At 44.9% G+C, this 16,930-nt stretch overlaps 1 protein-coding gene across 6 annotated transcripts in view; it reads left to right on the top strand.

Moving 5' to 3' along the window:
- Positions 1 to 7,113, top strand: part of DES (desmin) — a 92,437-nt gene extending 85,324 nt beyond the window's left edge. For 5 of the 6 annotated variants that reach the window (XM_056537032.1, XM_056537033.1, XM_056537034.1 and 2 more), the window contains exon 10: positions 5,901 to 7,109. In XM_056537032.1, coding sequence (XP_056393007.1) covers positions 5,901 to 5,942 — 42 coding nt within the window. In that variant the 3' untranslated portion in view covers positions 5,943 to 7,109. Of the gene's footprint in view, positions 1 to 4,454; positions 4,488 to 5,900 lie in introns of all 6 variants that reach the window. The other variant, XM_056537031.1, reaches the window with a different exon arrangement.
- Positions 7,114 to 16,930: the final 9,817 nt, after the last annotated feature.

Raw genomic sequence — 16,930 nt, 5'->3', positions numbered from 1 at the left:
ACACTACTCCCATCATACACTGCATAACAAGAACACTACTCCCATCATAAACTGCATAACAAGAACACTACTCCCATCATACGCTGCATAACAAGAACACTACTCCCATCATACACTCATAACAAGAACACTACTCCCATCATACACTGCGTAATCAGAACACTACTCCCATCATACACTGCGTAACCAGAACACTACTCCCATCATACACTGCGTAACAAGAACACTACTCCCATCATACACTGCGTAACAAGAACACTACTCCCATCATACACTGTGTAACCAGAACACTACTCCCATCATACACTGTGTAACCAGAACACTACTCCCATCATACATGGTGTAACCAGAACACTACTCCCATCATACACTGTGTAACAAGAACACTACTCCATCATACACTGCATAACAAGAACACTACTCCCATCATACACTGCATAATAAGAACACTACACCCATCATACACTGCATAACAAGAACACTACTCCCATCATACACTGCATAATAAGAACACTACACCCATCATACACTGCATAACAAGAACACTACTCCCATCATACACTGCATAACAAGAACACCACTCCCATCATAAACTGTATAACCAGAACACTACTCCCATCATACACTGTATAACCAGAACACTACTCCCATCATACACTGTATAACCAGAACACTACTCCCATCATACACTGTGTAACCAGAACACTACTCCCATCATGCACTGCATAACAAGAACACTACTCCCATCATAGATACAAGGAGAAGACCTAACAAGGAGACACAGTATGCCAGCACTTAAGACTTCCAGTTTTAGATGGGTGTACAAAAAATGTGTAACTGGAAATCTACAGAGGTTTCCCACAGCGGCCGCAGATCATCCTGGATAATTTATGACATTTTGTCTCCATTCTTTCCAAAACTACTTTTGGAAACTTGGCAGCACCTTCTGCTGTGATTCCTGATGCTCGGCCGGGATGCCTCAATGTCAGCCAAGAAAGGAAAAGAACAGGGGCTGCGGACCCGGAAGCCTTCAGTATACAGTACATGACATCATAGATGACATCATAGCTTCAGTGTGGCCATACAGACTCATATACCCCTATTTTCTTAACCAGAGGGCCTCCAGCTGTTGCAAAACCACAACTCCCAGCTTGCTGGGAGTTGTAGTTTTGATCAGCTGTAATCTGCAGGAGAACCCAGCAGCAGTGTTCAATTCCTTTGCAGCGCCACCACAGGGGAAATTAAGCATTACATCGTTCCCATTAAAATCAATGGGATGTTCTTGTTATACAGTAAAGACACAACAATACCTGCTATGGGTGCTATGATAACCTCTACTGGAACTGTAATGGGGTCATGATAAACCCCAAATCAGTTTTTTTTTTTTGAAAAAAACTTTATTAGCAATCAATTGTCCTAAATATACATACAATGCACTGCGATGCACAATAAATTAATACAATTAATATAGATAGAATGACAGTACAACATACAGTACAGATCCCTACACTATACATCATATCACATACTACACTAACATTCCTGCACAAATTATATACATGACAGTATAACATACAGCACAGGTGTCCCTATACTATATATCTACCATATGCTACACTAGCATTCCTGCACACATTATATACATGACAGTATAACATACAGCACAGGTGTCCCTATACTATATATCATACCACATGCTACACTAACATTCCTGCACACATTATATACATGACAGTATAACATAGACCACAGGTGTCCCTATACTATATATCATACCACATGCTACACTAACATTCCTGCACACATTATATACATGACAGTATAACATACACATACAACACAGGTGTCCCTATACTTTATATATCATTTCACATGCTACAATAACATTCCTGCACACATTATATACATGACAGCATAACATACAGCACAGGTGTCTCTATACAATATATCTACCATATGCTACACTAGCATTCCTGCACACATTATATACATGACAGTATAACATAGAGCACAGGTGTCCCTATACTATATATCATACCACATGCTACATTAACATTCCTGCACACATTATATACATGACAGTATAACATACAGCACAGGTGTCCCTATACTATATATCATACCACATGCTACATTAACATTCCTGCACACATTATATACATGACAGTATAACATACACATACAACATAGGTGTCCCTATACTTTATATATCATTTCACATGCTACAATAACATTCCTGCACACATTATATACATGACAGTATAACATACAGCACTGGGGTCTCTATACTATATATCTACCATATGCTAAACTAGCATTCCTGCACACATTATATACATGACAGTATAACATACAGCACAGGTGTCCCAATACTATATATCATACCACATACTACACTAACATTCCTGCACACATTATATACATGACAGTATAACATACAGCACTGGGGTCCCTACAATATACATAAAACCACATGATACACTAACATTCCTGCACACATTATGAAACAAGGTCAAACAATAAACCTTTACAGACAGTAATAGGGCATGGGGGTTGGAAAAGATTGGGGTAGGGAGGGGAGATCACAGGCCTAATGCTTTGTTGAGAGACAAAACACACAAGGGAGGTAAGGGATGTTAATCCTCTACTTTCTCGATGTCCGGACTGTCCCAAGTGTTTTAGAACCTGCATTGTCTGCAAAGTGATGGGAAATGTGTTTACGGGTATGTAAAGCATTGGGAAAAAACATCAGACCCTTCTGAGCTGCAGACTCAGATGTCCTAACAGGAGGCCCATTTTTTTTTATCATTGTTATGGGGCCCCCTCTCTTCTATGTAAGTCATTGAATCAAGGGCTCCTGGAAGCAGATTCTACAATCCCTAATACTATTTTCTGCCCTCCTCTAACTGTCCCCTAGTTTTTTTAAACAACTTTTTTGTAACTTTAGACCCAGAATTTCTAGCACCGACTCAGAGCTGTAGGTTCTCAGCTCCTTCTGTTGAGTCATTCACATCGACTCAGTTACATGGCCTCATCCGGCTTTTTATAGAGACTGCTGAATATACAAGGAGACACACACGCACAGGACTCCACACACTCCAACACAACGCCCTCTGACATGAAGAGAATACAACAGCTGTTACCAAAGAGTTTCTAAGTAAAGACACGGCAGCTGCACTGGCCTAAAAGATGGACAGGGAAAGGAGATTTAATGTACGTGTGCACCAAAAAGAGTCAGAAAAGACAATAAAAATCAGTGAGGCTGTTTTGGGGGCTACGACAACTTCTAATGGGACCGCCATGGGGTTACAAAGAACCCCAAATCTGGTTTACGCCATACTCCTTCCTTATGTTTGTAGGTTCCCTCTTCTGTCAGTCACTCTAATGTTAAAGATCTGAGTTATGGGGGGGTTATAATGCCCCTATCTTACAAGCAGTGGAAATAAACAGGTCACAATAAGTGTATTCTTAGAATACATAAGTGAGGTAAGAACTTACATTTCTGGATGATTTGGATATCTTGATATTTGGTGTTTAGGGTCCATGCACACAATGACCCAGACCTTGTGCGGTATCTCATAAGGTCCCTTTGTGTTTATATTTTGGACTTTTAGACTTATTATGTATCACAAAATGAGGACTTCTTGAGGCGCTTTGTTTTCTCTAGAAACCCTTTTTCTAGAGGACAATAACTTGCATGTAATGATGCATGCAAGAGACAAAATCTCCATGTGTTTCTGTATAAAGTTGGATGTCCATGGGGTACAGAATGGGCCTGTAGCAGGCTATGGGCAGCATATTATAGATAAGTACAATAGGGATCAATGCAAAGATTGCAAAACATTTCCACAATAAATCAATGCAAAGAAGAAATGGAGCACTCACCACTGAAGTCTTGAAAGACAAAGCCTTTATTAGTCATTAGATGTTACATAGCAGCAAAAGATATTCATGCCTTGTGGCCGGTAAAAAAAATAAATAAAAGGCTGCAGGGAGGAAAATCTGGTGGGCAACAATTGTTTCACGCCATGTAGGTGCGTTGTCAGGCCCGTACTGATGAAGCGCCTACACGACATGAAACAGTTCAACCTGGTGGCCGGTTGAAAAGAGTCTGAGGGAGAAAAATGGGCAACAATTGTTTCATGCTGTGTAGGCACTTTGTCAGACCCATACTAGCCTGACGAAGCACCTACAAGATGTGAAACAGTTGTTGCCCATCTGAATTTTGGGCTTGACGAATCGCCTGCATGGTGTGAAACAACTGTTGCCCACCTGATTTTCCTTCATGACCTCTCTTCAACCGGCCACCCAGCATGAATATCCCTTCATTGGGCTGGGCAATGGAGGAGCAATAGGAAGGGTTTTAGGAGGCACTCTCTTTATCATTGGTCTCTATGCTGATGTATTAAGGAGATGATAGTAATTTGCACACATACTTCTCGTTGCCCCAGCAGAACTGAGCACCTTACTGTTCCTCTGGAGCACCGGTAAGTCACACTTGGGTACTTTCCTCTTGTTGCCTTCACTGTCATGGCCACATCACTCTTCGATTCTTCACGCAATACTTGTCCTGTGCTCTGTCCACCACGACTCACACTGTATTAGTGTTTAATATGGTAGATCCCTGTGTGACATCATACCTCACCCTCCCAGCATGCACTGCTCCTTTATGGCTGTTGCCTATGTTCTGTTATCCTGTCATATCTTAAATTTAAAGCTGGGGCAAGGTGAAGACCATGGTCCAGTGACACGTGAGCCACGTGCTATTGTGTAATGCTGCATCTCATATAAAGCCGCTTAGTTTTGGATATTGGAATTATCATTTTTTGGTTGGTATCTCTTATTCATCACAGCAATAGGGGTTTCCATAGACTATTGGGAGATGACATGGTACCAATGTTGGATAAGTCCAGAGCATCCTTGGGGGGCCCCAAAAGAGGACACTCACATGTTCTGTATAGATGAAGGGTGGCTCTAGAATAAATTCTTCTAGTGGACCCAATTAAATGGAGGTCGATCGAAAGACAACGTACCCCCTATCTACAAGTGTCTGATCACAGGGGGTCTGACCACTGGGAGCCCCCATCATCTCCTGAATGGGACCTGCCTCTCTGAAAGGAGTGCTTGCTACTGACAGCACGCGCTCCATTCAATTCTATAGGAGCCCTGAGAATGCCTGAGTACAGCACTCGGGTCTTTTCAACGCTCCCATAGAGAATGAATGGAGCGTGTGCCGTCTGTAGCAAGAGCTCCCCTCTGAGAGGCGGGTCAGACACTTATCCCTATACTGAGGAAAGGGGATAAGTTGTTGTTCGCTGGACCACCCCTTCAACCCTAGTCCGATACTCTATATCACCCATGACTAGACATCATCTGACCACTGCTCTCTAGAACTAGACTTCTCCACCTTATTTTATATTGGTCCAGATTTTCACACCTGTACCTGTTACTACTACTATAATATTTTGGTAAAAGTAATTATTTTCTATGGGCATAAATTTCACCATCATACACGACATCGGCTTTGGACAATCCATTTTTGTAACAAGACTTGTTCCAATGACAGGTTTTCCTATTAACAGATCTCTATGATCAGCTGTAATCTTGGTTTAAACTCAACATTAAATGTATCATTTCCCTGCAGCACCACCACTGGAGGAATAGAGCATTACACCGTTCTCACTGAAATCAATGAGCTGCCTTTGTAATGCAAGAACCTGTTAGGTCCTCCAGAATTAGAGACCATCTTTGTAGCTTTTTTCCACTCAATAGATGAGGGTCCTGAAAAAGGACCCCCTACAATAAACTCTCTAGAATTCCTAGTAAATGAGATATTAGAAATGTCTTGGATTTTTCTATGAGATCTGTATCTCTTCTGACATGTATTTTTGTGTCCGCAGATTGTCAGTGAGGCTTCCCAGCAGCATCAAGAGGTCCTGTGAATGGACACATGAAGATGGACACCCCCCACGGGAATGACCACAGTGCACAGCCTGAGCATAACCCTGCTGGACCTAGGCCATCTCATGCTGTTCTTCACCACACATCTCCACTACACTTCTCACTGCCTCTCCCCCAAACCATGGACTGCTAGGGGGCCCCAGTGTGTGTTAGTTTTTACCCCCGTTCCCCCCCTCTTGGAGGTTTCTCATCATTTCAAGAGAAATAAAGTAACAAACCACTTTCACAAACAATGGCATTCCCATTTATTTCCCAGGGAACACAACCACCTCCACCATGATCCTACAGTCCTGTGCTGATCCCATGATGGAGTCCACTGTCCCTGCCCCTCACCCACATTACCCTGCGGCTCTCATACATGTTGATCAGTGCTCTAAGTTCCTGCTTAAATTTCCAAAATTAGACATCATAGAACCATAGGCCATGCATAGGTTTTGGTTGCATCAGTGTCTAATGTGCATCAAAGACATCATAGCACCATTTGTTCACCATAGGGCATGCATAAGTTACGGTTGCATTAGTGTCTAAGGGGGACCAAAAAGGTGCTCTAGAACCATAGACATCATAGCACCATATGGGCACCATAGGGCATGCATAGGTTTTGGTTGCATCAGTGTCTAAAAAACCATATACATCATAGTGCCATCTGGGCACCATAGGGCATGCATAGTTTTTGGTTCTATTACTGTATATGTGGCTCCAAAGGTTCTGTAGAACCATAGACATCATAGCACCAAATGGGCACCATAGAGCATGCGTAGGTCTTGGTTGCATTAGTATCTAAGGGGCCCCTAAGGTATTGGAGAACCATAGACATCATAGCACTATAGACATCACATGCATAAGTTTTGGTTACCTTATTGTTACCTAAGGGGCCCCCAAAAGTGCTGGAGAACCATAGACATCAAAGCACCATATGGGCACCATAGGGCATGCATAGGTTTTGGTTGCATCAGCATCTAAGGGGCCCCAAAGATGCTGGAGAACCCTAGAGAACAAAGTACAATATGGGCACCATAGGGCATGCATGAGTTTTGGTTGCATCAGTGTTTAACCTATTTTTTTGGAGCGTATTCTTGGTAACTAAAATATAGTGGGGGAGATTTATCAAAACCTGTGCAGAAGAAAAGTTGTCCAGTTGTCCATAGCAACCAATCAGATGGCTTCTTTCATTTTTAAGAAGTTGTCCAGTTGCCCATAGCAACCAATCAGATGGCTTCTTTCATTTTTAATAAGGCCTTTTTAACAAGGGTAAATGAAAGCAGTGATCTGATTGGTTGCTATGGGTAACTGGACAACTTTTCCTCTGCACAGGTTTTGATAAATCTCCCCCAGTATGTCTAAGTGTATGAACAGTATAGCTATGGTAGTGCAGACTGCGTACTGTATATTAGGTGTATGTCATATATAACATTACAGTGTACAGTAGGCCTATCCCCGCTTCTTATGAGTACGTCTCTATTAGCCAAAATGGATAATGAATGTGACTGAAGTCAATAGAGAGGAGGAAGGTTGATATGAGGGAACATGTTCTACTACATTGTTCTAGATCAGTGGTCTCCGATCCGTGGCTCTTTTACTGCCTTGAAGCTACAACTCCCGTCGTGGCCAGCTGTCAGGGCATGCTGTGAGGAGTAGTTTCACATCTGGGGTGGGACTGATTGGAAGTCCCTTCTCTGAATTAACGATCTGGAGCCTCTGGTTCTGCTAGGAGTTGTAGTAGTCTCACCACAGGCTGAACACCTTCATCTACTAAAGACAATGGAAGTTGAAAGGTCTGAAAGGAAATAAGGCATGTTTCAGGGTTCGTAACACTGTAGAACTAACTGTAGGCGGGTGCGTGTAGAGCAGTGGTCTCCAAATTGTGGACTCCCCGATTTTGTAAAACTACAACCCCCAGCATGCCCGGACAGCCGTAGGCTGTCCGGGCATGCTGGGGGTTGTAGTTTTGCAACAAACAGAGATCCTCTGTTTGGAGACCACCAATATAGAGTTAGGACTACTCTCTTACAAGCCACTAATGTTGAACTATAAGTACCAACAAGTTCTGAGAGAAGAATGTAGGTGCCCAAATAACTTTTGAAAAAAAGCCTCTCTGACACTGTATCCCAAAATACTACAGATTTGTTACATTGACCATCCCATGTTTGTCAGAGCCAATCACATGACGCGGAACACGTTACACGGTAACTCTACATAGTATACATGAATAAATGTATCAAGATTTCCATCACTGCATTCGCCTGTCTTATTTCTTCTCCAGAAGTATAAATGTCCTGTTATGTAAGGGGGGCAGGGAACAGGGAGTAGTGAGCCCTAAAGCTGCCCTTAAGCAAACTCTCCCTGCCTTCTTGCCTAGAAACCCTAGCGGTGAGTGACAACTGGTCGCCGGCCCCTTCCTGCACTAAAGTGCATGGGCCTAAGAGTCAAACAAAACAAACTTGTTAGGAAACAGGTCAGGAACACAACGGGAATACTACAAAGCTACAAACAGGTATATCAAGACAGGATATAGCATACTAAAATACAGTTCAGAAACCAGGAATCAAGATTAACGGCAGATATGATAATATGAACAAGACTAGATATGAGGATAAGTATACAGCAGACAAAACCAGGAGATGCAGGGGATGAACAGGTTGACTGAATGTCAGAAGACTAAACAGTTCAAGAAATCAAGAACACTGTTCACACTGGACTCAGATCAAGGAACACATGACACCCCACTCCAAGCATGGAGGAACATCAATACCAAAGCCAAATAGGCTCCTAGCCAGCGGGCACTCTCCCCCGAGTGATCAGGATACCAGCCTAGGAGGAAACAGAAATCCTAAATACAAGCAAACACAGGTACAGACACAAGATTAACTCACTCCTAGATAGACGGACTAGCACACGGCTCAGAACAGGATTCTATCCTAGGAGATCCAGGATCAAACAAGGTAAAAAAAGGACTGACAAGATGCACAGTGTGAATACGGACTCTGGAAACACAAAGCATATGCAGAACAAACAATATAAGAATACTAAAACAAAGGTACTAAAACAAGAAAAGCTAAAATCTAGATATGAAACAGGACAGGTAACCATGGTTAAAACTCAGGATACATGTGCTCAGACAGACATAGTGAACATAATGCAAACATGGTCCGAGGAACAGGTGTAATTTCCAGCCCTGGCAAAACAGCATACTCCGGCACTCTCCGCTAGGATCGCAGCATTCGGCTCCTATATGTGTATGATGAAAAGTGTTAATAGCACTTGAAACACGTCACCGGTGTTTAACATCAAGCTTTTACCCTCACATCCGGGCCGGACATTCCTTTCTTCTTGATCCTAACTTGGATGTTGCCACACACTTGTAGGTGTGGGAATAGGAGGGCTGAAGGTCTTCTATTGTTTAAGGTTATATGTATTATAAGCACAGTCCATCTGGCTACCATGGGGTCCCTTAGAGAGATGGGGCCCAGGAATGGTCAGTCCTATTTGGTTTCTTTTTTGATGGACAAGCATGCAACAAACGGGGTGGAGACCTGGCCGAAGAGTCATGAAAAAGGGTGTAAGGGAGAAATAAAGACCAAGGCAGTTCAATCCAGGGTTACAAAATCTGGGACCATACTTGGGACTTAGTTTGTTCTTTGCTTTGGGGCCCCTTCTCTTTAATTTAGGAAAGCATATTTGTTCCATGAACCGGACCACAAAAGGGTAAGGTTTATGCACATTTGTGAGAAGTGGGCCATATGTTGGTATTAATTTACTCTTCTTTTATTTACACGACAGCAGCACAAAATAATTAATGATAACACATTTTATATAAAGGGGGTTACAGTCCAGTCTAGGTGGCTCTAAAGACATGAATGTTTCAGAACATAAGGTTTATAGTGTTTAATACATAACAGATATAACTCTATCTCTCAGGCCACTATAAATATCACAAGGACCGACCTTCACACAGACCTCCGGACAGTGTTAATTTCACACAGACTTCAGACAGTGTTAACTTCACACAGACCTCCGGACAGTATTAACTCCACACAGACCACCGGACAGTCTTAACTTCACGCAGACCTCCGGACAGTATTAACTTCACATAGACCTCCGGACAGTATTAACTTCACACAGACCTCCGGACAGTATTAACTTCACACAGACCTCCGGACAGTACTAACTTCACACAGACCTCCGGAAAGTATTAACTTCACACAGACCTCCGGACAGTATTAACTTCACACAGACCTCCGGACAGTATTAACTTCGAACAGACCTCCGGACAGTATTAACTTCACACAGACCTCCGGACAGTATTAACTCCACACAGACCACCGGACAGTATTAACTTCACACAGACCTCCGGACAATGTTAACTTCACACAGACCTCCGGACAGTATTAACTTCACACAGACCTCCGGACAATGTTAACTTCACACAGACCTCCGGACAGTATTAACTTCACACAGACCTCCGGACAGTATTACCTTCACACAGACCTCCGGACAATGTTAACTTCACACAGACCTCCGGACAGTATTAACTTCATACAGACCTCCGGACAGTATTAACTTCACGCAGACCTCCGGACAGTATTAACTTCACACAGACCTCCCGACAGTATTAACTTCACGCAGACCTCCGGACAGTATTAACTTCACGCAGACCTCCGGACAGTATTAACTTCACGCAGACCTCCGGACAGTATTAACTTCACACAGACCTCCGTACAGTATTAACTTCACACAGACCTCCGGACAGTATTAACTTCACACAGACCTCCGTACAGTATTAACTTCACACAGACCTCCGGTTTTAACTTCCCTCAGACCTCCAAACAATGTTAACAGGAGATTGTTAACTTCACACAAAATTCCGCACAGTGTTAGAAGCTGCGTAAATCACACAGACCTCCGGACAGTATTAACTTCACACAGACCTCTGGACAGTATTAACTTCACACAGACCTCTGGACAGTATTAACTTCACACAGACCTCTGGACAGTGTTAACTTCACACAGACCTCCGGACAGTATTAACTTCACACAGACCTCTGGACAGTATTAACTTCACACAGACCTCCGGACAGTATTAACTTCACACAGACCTCCGGATAGTATTAACTTCACACAGACCTTCGGACAGTATTAACTCCACACAGACCACCGGACAGTATTAACTTCACACAGACCTCCGGACAATGTTAACTTCACACAGACCTCCGGACAGTATTAACTTCACACAGACCTCCGGACAGTATTAACTTCACACAGACCTCCGGACAGTATTAACTTCACACAGACCTCCGGACAGTATTAACTTCACACAGACCTCCGGATAGTATTAACTTCACACAGACCTTCGGACAGTATTAACTCCACACAGACCACCGGACAGTATTAACTTCACACAGACCTCCGGACAGTATTAACTTCACACAGACCTCTGGACAGTATTAACTTCACACAGACCTCCGGACAGTATTAACTTCACACAGACCTCCGGACAGTATTAACTTCACACAGACCTCCGGATAGTATTAACTTCACACAGACCTTCGGACAGTGTTAACTTCACACAGACCTCCGGACAGTATTAACTTCACACAGACCTCCGGATAGTATTAACTTCACACAGACCTTCGGACAGTATTAACTTCACACAGACCTTCGGACAATGTTAACTTCACACAGACCTCCGGACAGTATTAACTTCACACAGACCTCCGGACAGTATTAACTTCACACAGACCTCCGGACAGTATTAACTTCACACAGACCTCCGGACAGTATTAACTTCACACAGACCTTCGGACAGTATTACCTTCACACAGACCTCCGGACAATGTTAACTTCACACAGACCTCCGGACAGTATTAACTTCACACAGACCTCCGGACAATGTTAACTTCACACAGACCTTTGGACAGTGTTAACTTCACACAGACCTCCGGACAGTATTAACTTCACACAGACCTCCGGACAGTATTACCTTCACACAGACCTCCGGACAATGTTAACTTCACACAGACCTCCGGACAGTATTACCTTCACAAAGACCTCCGGACATTATTAACTTCACACAGACCTCCGGACAGTATTAACTTCACACAGACCTCCGTACAGTATTAACTTCACACAGACCTCCGGTTTTAACTTCCCTCAGACCTCCAAACAATGTTAACAGGAGATTGTTAACTTCACACAAAATTCCGCACAGTGTTAGAAGCTGCGTAAATCACACAGACCTCCGGACAGTATTAACTTCACACAGACCTCCGGACAGTATTAACTTCACACAGACCTCTGGACAGTATTAACTTCACACAGACCTCTGGACAGTATTAACTTCACACAGACCTCTGGACAGTATTAACTTCACACAGACCTCCGGACAGTGTTAACTTCACACAGACCTCTGGACAGTATTAACTTCACACAGACCTCCGGACAGTGTTAACTTCACACAGACCTCTGGACAGTATTAACTTCACACAGACCTCCGGACAGTATTAACTTCACACAGACCTTCGGACAATGTTAACTTCACACAGACCTCCGGACAGTATTAACTTCACACAGACCTCCGGACAGTATTAACTTCACACAGACCTCCGGACAGTATTAACTTCACACAGACCTCCGGACAGTATTACCTTCACACAGACCTCCGGACAATGTTAACTTCACACAGACCTCCGGACAGTATTAACTTCACACAGACCTCCGGACAATGTTAACTTCACACAGACCTTTGGACAGTGTTAACTTCACACAGACCTCCGGACAGTATTAACTTCACACAGACCTCCGGACAGTATTACCTTCACACAGACCTCCGGACAATGTTAACTTCACACAGACCTCCGGACAGTATTACCTTCACAAAGACCTCCGGACATTATTAACTTCACACAGACCTCCGGACAGTATTACCTTCACACAGACCTCCGTACAGTATTAACTTCACACAGACCTCCGGACAGTATTAACTTCACACAGACCTCCGTACAGTATTAACTTCACACAGACCTCCGGTTTTAACTTCCCTCAGACCTCCAAACAATGTTAACAGGAGATTGTTAACTTCACACAAAATTCCGCACAGTGTTAGAAGCTGCGTAAATCACACAGACCTCCGGACAGTATTAACTTCACACAGACCTCCGGACAGTATTAACTTCACACAGACCTCCGGACAGTATTAACTTCACACAGACCTCCGGACAGTATTAACTTCACACAGACCTCCGGACAGTATTAACTTCACACAGACCTCTGGACAGTATTAACTTCACACAGACCTCCGAACAGTATTAACTTCCCACAGACCTCCGGACAGTATTAACTTCACACAGACCTCCGGACAGTATTAACTTCACACAGACCTCTGGACAGTGTTAACTTTACACAGACCTCTGGACAGTATTAACTTCACACAGACCTCCAGACAGTATTAACTTCACACAGACCTCCGGACAGTATTAACTTCACACAGACCTCTGGACAGTATTAACTTCACACAGACCTCCGGACAGTATTAACTTCACACAGACCTCCGGACAGTATTAACTTCACACAGACCTCCGGACAGTATTAACTTCACACAGACCTCCGGACAGTATTAACTTCACACAGACCTCCGGACAGTATTAACTTCACACAGACCTCTGGACAGTCAGGGGCGATATTCGAATTCCCGATATTTTGCCAATATATGGACGAATATTCATTCTATGTTCGTGAAATTCGCATATTCACTATGTTCGTTCACTTTTTTCCATACAAAGTCCATAACCTGAGGAAGGAGCCGTAAGAGCTCCGAAAGCGCTTGTTTTTTTGGACAATAAAGTTCTCTTGGAGCGTTATATTTACCCTGGTATTGGATTATATTGGATTGCTGCGCGAATTGGAGTTTTTCTTCTTTTTATCATTTCTGTAAAGATTAAAGAAGGGAGGGATCAGTGTCCTCTGGAAGTGCCGTTATTCGCGAATATTTGCATATTCGAATATACGAAATATTTGCGCTCCACATTGACTCACACAGTAAATAGTATTGGAACCTACTTTGGACCACAAACCGGAAGCAGGGAGGGGTGATCACTTTTTTTTTTTTAAACAGTACACATCATTGTTGCGATGTGTTCTGTGAAGAGAAAAAAAATGAATATTCGTCATTACGAACATATAGCGCTATATTCTAAATAGTCGCGAAATCGCGAAGTGCCGATATTTGCGGTAAAAATTCGCATTTCGAATATTCGTGCTCAACACTAGTGTTAACTTCACACAGACCTCTGGACAGTGTTAATTTGACAAGACCTTCCATAAGTTGTCACACAGGTCTACTTTACAACACAACTTCCTGTACACACAGAAAACGTGCCAAGCCCTTCCTGAACGCTTCCTACCATGCTCTATCCAGTCAAATTTGCCACTGAGCTAAACAGACCAGGCCAAACTACAGGCCTCCGAGCAGCCAACCTTCCATAACACAATGCTCACCAGTTCTTCCCAAGCTGCTATCCCGCACATCCAATCCCTTAGTAAGTCATAGGCTCCCCCTGGTATGATATGGCGCCAACTAACCCGCTGTGGCTCCTTCTTGGACTGACATCTCTTGCAACCCCAGCAGACTCCACAGAAGTGACCCTTCTCCAGACCTTGCCTGGTGACATCTAGAGGACAATTCTCACCCATTAGTTCCCCACCCTTAATAGCACCCAGTACCACCCGGAGATAACCTCACGTGTCAACTTTGCCCAGGTACAGTGACCCCCCAACCTACGATGGCCCCGACATACGATAATTTTAACATGCGATGGCCTCTCAGAGCCATCACATAAACGGCTATCCGGCAGCGCAGACTGCTTCAGCTGCCACCGGATGGATGTTTACGGTGCCCCGTGTGGTTCGCTGACGATCACTTACCTGTCGTGGCGCGTCCTCTTCGGGATCCCCTGCATCGTCGGTGCTCTCCATTGTCGTCATCACGTCATCGCGCACGCCGTCCCGTCATCCAATAGGAACGGCGTGCGTAGCAACGTGATGGTGGCTATGGAGAGCCAGGATGCCGGGGAAGCAGAGGCCTTGCCGGAGCGTCGGGGACACCCCGGGGATGCGGCGACAGCGATGGAAGGCGACATCAAGGACACCGGTGACTGTCCGGAGCGTCGGGGACACGTGAGTATAACCTCCTATACCAGTGGTCTTCAACCTGCGAACCTCCAGATGTTGCAAAACTACAACTCCCAGCATGCCTGGACAGCCGTTGGCTGTCCGGGCATGCTGGGAGTTGTAGTTTTGCAACATCTGGAGGTCCGCATTTTGTAGACCACTGTCCTATACTTTGCATTGCACGGATCCCTCAACATACGATGGTTTCAACAAACAATGGTCCATTTGGAACGGATTACCATCGTATGTTGAGGGACCACTGTATACACCTCAAGCATCTGTATTGATAAATGCCTGGTACATTTTAAAGGCAGATTTCAATCCAACCAGTACCTGCCATGAAATAGGGCAAAGTATTGTGTGACTATAGATAAACTGTGTCATTGTCGGGGTTCACCCATAGGTTTGGGATCTATGAAGAGAGGGAAGAATTGAAAGATCAGAGAAGCCTCCCTAGGATGTTGCATAAGGCAGTTGAGAGGACACTGTCTTGTGGTAGTGTAAGGTATTTAGGGTGTTGCTGTTCAGGATAGTTAAGGGAGCTGTTAACCCTTGTCACTCGTGATGCCAGGGTGGGGGTTAAATGCTGTGTTTCTTGATATACAGTGGTGAGGAAGGAAAAAACCCTTTCAAAGGGCGCTGCTGTTGTCCTGGTGAGATGAAGATAAGAAGCCCAAGGCAGAAATATTTTGCAAGGTAAAGCTTCTTGTTACGCCGAGCGCTCCGGGTTCCCGCTCCTCCCCGGAGCGCTCGCTTCACCTCCTCCGCTGCAGCGCTCCGGTCACGTCCTCTGACCCGGGGCGCTGCGATCCTGCTGCTAGCCGGGATGCGATTCGCGATGCGGGTAGCGCCCGCTCGCGATGCGCACCCCGGCTCCCCTACCTGACTCGCTCCCCGTCTGTTCTGTCCCGGCGCGCGCGGCCCCGCTCCCTAGGGCGCGCGCGCGCCGGGTCTCTGCGATTTAAAGGGCCACTGCGCCGCTGATTGGCGCAGTGGTTCCAATTAGGGTTATCACCTGTGCACTCCCTATATTACCTCACTTCCCTTGCACTCCCTTGCCGGATCTTGTTGCCTTAGTGCCAGTGAAAGCGTTCCTTGTGTGTCCCTTGCCAGTGTTTCCAGACCTTCTGCCGTTGCCCCTGACTACGATCCTTGCTGCCTGCCCCGACCTTCTGCTACGTCCGACCTTGCTTCTGCCTACTCCCTTGTACCGCGCCTATCTTCAGCAGCCAGAGAGGTGAGCCGTTGCTAGTGGATACGACCTGGTCACTACCGCCGCAGCAAGACCATCCCGCTTTGCGGCGGGCTCTGGTGAAAACCAGTAGTGGCTTAGAACCGGTCCACTAGCACGGTCCACGCCAATCCCTCTCTGGCACAGAGGGTCCACTACCTGCCAGCCGGCATCGTGACAGTAGATCCGGCCATGGATCCCGCTGAAGTTCCTCTGCCAGTTGTCGCTGACCTCACCACGGTGGTCGCCCAGCAGTCACAACAGATTGCGCAACAAGGCCAACAGCTGTCTCAACTGACCGTTATGCTACAACAGTTGCTATCACAGCTTCAGCAGTCATCTCCTCCGCCAGCTCCTGCACCTCCTCCGCAGCGAGTGGCCGCTCCTGGGATACGCTTATCCTTGCCGGATAAATTTGATGGGGACTCTAAGTTTTGCCGTGGCTTCCTTTCCCAATGTTCCCTGCATCTGGAGATGATGTCGGACCTGTTTCCCACTGAAAGGTCTAAGGTGGCTTTCGTAGTCAGTCTTCTGTCCGGAAAAGCCCTGTCATGGGCCACACCGCTCTGGGAC

The sequence above is a fragment of the Hyla sarda genome, chromosome 8, assembly GCF_029499605.1.
Source record: "Hyla sarda isolate aHylSar1 chromosome 8, aHylSar1.hap1, whole genome shotgun sequence".
In the NCBI taxonomy this organism is placed as follows: domain Eukaryota; kingdom Metazoa; phylum Chordata; class Amphibia; order Anura; family Hylidae; genus Hyla; species Hyla sarda.
This window is presented reverse-complemented; position numbering and strand designations above follow the sequence as displayed.